The 6,626-nt window shown below is 41.5% G+C and overlaps 1 protein-coding gene across 1 annotated transcript in view; it reads left to right on the forward strand.

Moving 5' to 3' along the window:
* Positions 1 to 6,626, forward strand: part of sspo (SCO-spondin) — a gene marked incomplete at both ends in the record, with an annotated part of 118,980 nt that overhangs the window by 101,330 nt on the left and 11,024 nt on the right. The window contains 2 exons of the mRNA XM_080751802.1: positions 35 to 249; positions 2,832 to 2,927. Coding sequence (XP_080607928.1) covers positions 35 to 249; positions 2,832 to 2,927 — 311 coding nt within the window. The remainder of the gene's footprint in view (positions 1 to 34; positions 250 to 2,831; positions 2,928 to 6,626) is intronic.

Below are 6,626 nucleotides of genomic sequence, written 5' to 3' on the forward strand. Positions count from 1 at the left end.
CCACGCCTTTGTGCGTTCATCCTCTCCCCTTCAGAGTGTCCCGGAGGAGAACACTGGAGGAGGAGTGTGTCGCGGGAGGTGCGCAGTGTGTGCGAGAGGAGCTGTGAGGAGGTGTACGCCTCGGCTCCCGTGAACTGCAGTGACCACGCCGAGGGGTGTGTGTGTGAGGACGGACGTTACAGGAACACACAAGGCGTGTGCGTTATCCCTGCCCTCTGTCCCTGCCATGACCAGGACATGCTGCGAGAGGTACACACACACACGAACACACGCACACGCATGTGTTCACTGATGTAAAGTAGCTAAGTACATTTACTTAAGTACTGTACTTAAGTACAATTTTGAGGTATTTGTACTTTACTTGAGTATTTCCAATTTCCAATACTTTTACTTCTACTCCACTACATCTGGTATCCAATTACTGTACTTTTACTTTTACATTTATTTGAAAACTTTAGTTACTAGTTACTTTGCAGATATAAATTATAATATTATAAAACATACATAAATCACTTTACCCCTATTTTGCACCTTGGTTATTTGAAAATAGCCGATCTGTAAGCTCACAACACATCGCGATGCGTTGTGAGCTTGAAGATCGGCTATTTTCAAACATTTAATACTTTTACTTTTGGTACTTTAAGTACATTTTGATGCCAATACTTTCATACTTTTACTCAAGTACATTTTGAATTCTGGACATTTACTTGTAACGGAGTACATCTACAGTGCAGTATTGATACTAAGTACAAAATGTGAGTACTTTTTCCACCTGCATGTGATTGCAGAAGCACATATTGCTTGCACAGGTAGGCGTACGTGTGCATGATATACTGCGTATGTGCACATAATAACATTCACTGGCTGCTGATATTGCACCCGCTGATGACCGCACACACATCACATGCACTCGGAAAGGGGAAAGTTGGCCGGTTGTACCCATTGTGCGCGATCCATTGTGGCGCATGTCATGTGTGCCGCCCATGCCCATTAGCATGGTGTTTATTGCCCCTGCCGCTCCACTTCCATTGTGTTATTTACCCATAAAGAGGGCCCTGTTTGATGCTGAGTGACATGCCCCACGGGCCACACTACACCACAGTGTGTCCGCAGCCCTCGGACTCATCAATAATGCAGTCGGCACCATAGAAAGAGCCAGTGTCTCTGACTCATAACTCTCTGCGAGCTTGCCTGGAATAATTTATGAGGGGCCGGGATATTATGGGATTATGAGGATTAATCATATGGGTGACAAGAGGTCGAGTTCCCTTGGCCCTTCTCTCGTTCCTCTCTTCTCTCGCACTCGTTTTACACACGGTACGTCTCTCCTGTGATGCTCTCTCCTTTTACATGCCGTAGAGGTTAGGGTTAGGGTTGGCAAAACGCAAAGATTTAATTGATAATATAAGATGAAAGGAAATTGTGGTATTTATTTTCTTTAAAACCTTGAATCGTATTCAGGGGTGGTAATTTAGCCTCAAACCTTTTGAAAAACGTTTTTGGGACAAACAAAACAAATATAAATTATTTTTAAATGCATGGTGTAGATTAGAACCTTTAATGTACAGTATTGTATACTATGTTAACTCCATTGATCATAATGGATTGATTGATTATTAAAATAAACATGTTCTGAAAATGCACACGGCCCACCCATCTGACCACTTAACAGCCTGACTTCCTCCTGGCTTTACTTTGTATTTATCTTTCCCTTCACTCCCTCCCTCTCTCTTTCTCTCCCTGGTCGCGAAGATTTATCTTTTGTTGCCTGGAAGAGCAATTTGCACATCTATTTATTGAGTCAGGTGCATAGCAGAGGGACAAATATTTCAAAAGTTGCAAACCAAAAAAAATAAACTCCCACACTTTTCTAACTTACTATGAAATATATGTTGCACATTTCGGTACCCTTCCTCAGGCAAATTATATGTGCCTGAGTTGCCATCATTCCCCATCCAGTGTCTCTCTCTGCTGGAGAGAGACAACCGTGGATAGATAGATAGACACTTTATTATCCCAAGAGGGAAAATCAGTTGCCCAGAGGTGTCACAGCAGTTAAGGTTACAAAGTTACAGGGAATGACACCACGGAGGACTGAAATGGACTGTAATGTGATGATGAAAATGATGTAAAATGTTGACCCTGTGAATATGTGTGCATGTGACAAAATAAAAATTCAGTATAAAAAAGAAAAAGAAAAAAGTACTGTTGTGTACATATACATTACCAACTGTAAAAGTACTGATTTCACACAATGTCCCAGTGCACAAGTTCTATAAAATAAAATAAAATAGGGGCAACATGGTTAATGTATGTTTTGTAAAAATCTAAAAGTAAGTGGCAACTTAAAGTTGTCAAATAAACATAGTGGAGTAAAATTACAATATCCAAAATTGCACTTGCAATTGTAGTTTCCACCTCTGGTAACTTCCCCATTGCACCCCTAAATGACAGACAGAATGTTTCATGGAAATACATGTGATGTCATCCCAAGGTGACATACCTTTTCTTGCGCTTAAATGTGTCCTTGAACCCCCCTGGAGATTTGTTGGCTGGACTAACATCAAATGATTGCATACAGTTTGACCCTGAGCACAAGCCAATCACACGTCCCCACAGGCCAAAACCCCCCATCAACACATAGACACATGTACAGACTGTACACACGCAGGATATATGCACACGCACACACCATCTTTCTGCAGTACCGGCCTACACAGACGCATACTTGCACACAGATTCTCATGCGATGGTGTACAACGGGGTTTGCGGGATACCAACACCTGGGTTGTAAAATAAAGGTCAAATGTGTGTTTGTGTGTTTGTCCCAGGCGGGCTCAGAGTGGGACGAAGGCTGTCTTTCCTGTCGCTGTGTGAACGGGAGGAAACAGTGTCATTCCAGATGTCCTCCGCTCTCCTGTGATGAGGTGAGACTCCCATGTGCCTGCTTGTTTGCATTTCAGTACAATACTGACTTAAACAATATTTTATACTTTGTAGTGTTGCAAGAAAGAAAAAAAGATGGTCTACATACAAGGTTAAAAAACTTAGTGTGCTTGTAGATCTGCTATTTCCATTTTCATTTTTTGGGGAAGAAAGCGCAATTTCAATCATGTCGTATTGTGAGCTGATAGATGTGCTATTTTCTTTTTTGCTGGAGGAGGGGGTGGGTTAGTAAAAACGTATTAATCTTATTCAAATGTATTAACTGTTGCACCCCTAGCACTTCCTTGCAATTCCTTCCATTTGATCTGACTGTACAGTTCAAAATGTAAAAGGTGGCTAGCGTGATCCATGAACCACACCGTAAATGTTGTCGATCATCACACTGTCATTCTCTATGTCCTCCTGGCCTACAGTTTTTTCATTTCTCAAAGTTCAATCTATATTTTATACGCTACATTTTTTTTCTCTTCCATACCATACGTCTGCTTGTGTTTTAGCTTGAAGCACACAGCCCATGCATTATTGACCATCCGGCTCACCTCAGAAGTGTCCGGTGGCCAGCCTTCACGTTGACTGAACGTCGTTTCATACGAGAAGTCAATCACTGTAACAAGCTAGTTTCCACCGCAGCAGTGTAAAAACTAAAAAGGTCAGAGAAGTGGATTTATGAGTGTGAAGTACAGTAAGTAGCTAACGCTGTCCTCTGCGTCACAGATGACCTTTCAGGATGCCCGTGGGCAAGGTGCTTTACATTCAATCGATACTATAAGTTGTAAATGTAAATGCAACAATGACCACAAAGTTACAGACAGACAGGACAATCGATAAATGGTAAATTGGTGCATTTATATAGCGCCTTTATCCAAAGAGCTTTACAAAGTGCATTACATTCACCCAGCGCAGAGGAAACCTTGCAAGGCACCAACCTGCTCATCGGGAGCAGTTAGGGGTTCAGTGTCTTGCTCAAGGACACTTCGACAATAAGTTATTGTCAATATCCCGGGCCTTCCGATTCCCAAGCGACCGCTCTAACTCCTGAGAAACTGACGCCCACTTTAGAGACAAGATGAAAACCTATAATGAAATACGTTTAAAATATTCAAGCGGAACCAAGTTGGACAGCTTCAGTTCCTGCTGTAACGAGTTCCAGGTTCCATCCAAAAAGGTCAGCCCACTGCTCTCAGATGTTTAATTTTTTTAGCAACCAAGAAAATCTAACTGACAGGTTGAAATATAGCGGAGGGAGAGGTTCCGAAAGGAGCTAGTTGCTGTAATGCTCAGTTTCTCACTTTCTCTTTTTAAGCACTTAAACCTTATACTTTGTTGACTGGTGTCGCCCAGAAGTACTTGCTCCCACCCCCCCTCCTTTTTTCCCCTCTACATCTCTTTACTGAAAGTGGCAGCAGATCTACAATCTCACAATGCGGCACGTTGTGAGCTTGTAGATATGCTATTTTTGCTGAACGTTCGCCCATTTTTGCAGAATGTTCACATAATATGACATGCCCAGAATAGGGATGCTAGGGTTCATCTTGTTAAAATAAAGATATCCATGGGTCCCATAGGGATCTCTATAGGTAACTTTGTCCAATAGTTAACAACAAGTCATGAGTCCAGTCCTGCTCTTTTCCAGCCCTGACAAGGTGCAGTGTGGCACAGTGTCCCTGGCCTCCAACATCTCAATTACTCTGGCCAAAGACAATGTGCTCATGCTCCCTGTGTGTGGGCTGGTGTAAGTGAAATCAATAACGGACTGTCCAATCCACCCACAGGACTGCACTGTATTCTCTCCCCTAAAGTCTTATATATTTCCCTCTAAAAATAAAATACAGCTATTTCCTGAATTAATTGTCTTTCATACCTTTAAACAGTGCACATATAAAATATGTATTATTTTAGGATCAAATTCACCAGCTTCTCCTGCAATGTCTTACTCTCAGTCTTCTTACTGACTAGAAATGGAATTAGATCTTATACTTTATTGATCCCTGTGGAGGAATATTTTTGTATGGTCACACTGAGGTAGGAACTACGTCAGGACTGTAAGCTGGTGGCCTACATGTGTGTCTGCTTGCATTGTACTCCCAGTGAGACCTGCCAAGTGGTTTGCTCTCCATTATACATTGATTTAATACATAGATTTCCCTCCATGGACAGGTGAGGAATCGATGGCTGACTGTCCTTCACTGTACCCACAGCTTAAATTACTGTACTGTCTGTCGCAGGGCCTTTTTGACTGATTGGGCTCAGGAAGTACAGGGTACATGTACTGGGGCGGCATGTACTGGGGCGGCCATAGCTGAATGGTTAGGGAGCCTGCCTGGGGAACCAGTTCCCCTGGTTGTCCCAGGTTCGATTCCCGGCCAGGATAGCAATGTCGATGTGTGTCCCTGAGCAAGACTCTTAACCCCTAATTGCTCCCCCCCTCGCGCTCCTTGTGTGCTGCACTGGGTTCAGCTGGGTTAAGCTGAAAAAAAAAGCAGCTGGGTTGGGCTGCGATACCCGAATTTCCCTCGCGGGAGGAGTAGGTAACTATCAACTATCAAGTTGTGGAAAGTAACATTTACTTAAGTACTGTACTTAAGTACTTGAGGTATTTGTACTTTACTTGAGTGCTTACAATTTCCAATACTTTTACTTCTACTCCACTATATCTCGGATCCAAATATTGTCCTTTTTTATATATAGCCAATCTACAAGCTCACAATGCGTCGCATCAAGATGTGGCACATTTGAAAATCATTCTGCAAAATGAGTACTTTCTACGTTCTGTATTTTGAGTACATTTCTATGCCAATACCTTTGTACTTTTACTCAAGCACATTATGAATTCCGGACTTCACTTGTAACAGAGTATTTCTATATTGCAGTATTGATACTTTTACTTAAGTAAAAGATTTGAGTACTTTTCCCACCACTGATGTTCTGCAAGAAATATGTTGCTCTGACATGACATGCAGTGAAACCCAACATAAAACGGAGTGGGTGTATTGTACGTAGGTCTTAGACCTATTAATATTGATATGGAATATTAAATATTCATATCAATATCAACATTTATTATGTTCACTTGTGACCCCATTAATCGTGGAACTCATTTACAAACAAGAGCATAATAAAGATGTATTGATGTTGATATAAATATTTAATATTCCATATCAATATTGATAGGTCTTGGACAGAAATCTTTATTATTATTACTATACGAGTACTGGGATTTACAGGGTCAGGACCTGTGTACTGTAGTACGCTAGATCTGTGTGTGTCATCATGGCCTTTCATTTGGGGTGTTTTCAGCACCTTCTGGTGGACAGAATCAGATTGACATACATTATGCACATTGCATTGCATATTGTCACTGTCAAATATGTATGTTTTAAAAAATATATCGTAAATTAAAGCCCTACTACTTCATCATACAAAAGTGTCGCCAAAAGTAGTGAAAATAGCAGATCTACAAGCCTTGTGTTTTTAAATAGTTAAAATAATAACAAAAAAGGAAGGTTTTGAACATACAAGGTCCATCCATAACTATTGTGATTCTACCCAACACAACCTCCACCTACAACATACAAGACTAAAGGTGGTTGCACACTGCACTGCGTGTTTTCGTTGCGTTTTGGAAATCCAAAATCCAAAAGCCAGGGAGAGAGAGAGGAAAGAGAGAGAGAGCACGGGAC

Source organism: Nannobrachium achirus (assembly GCF_963921795.1).
Source record: "Nannobrachium achirus genome assembly, chromosome: 21".
In the NCBI taxonomy this organism is placed as follows: Eukaryota; Metazoa; Chordata; class Actinopteri; order Myctophiformes; family Myctophidae; genus Nannobrachium; species Nannobrachium achirus.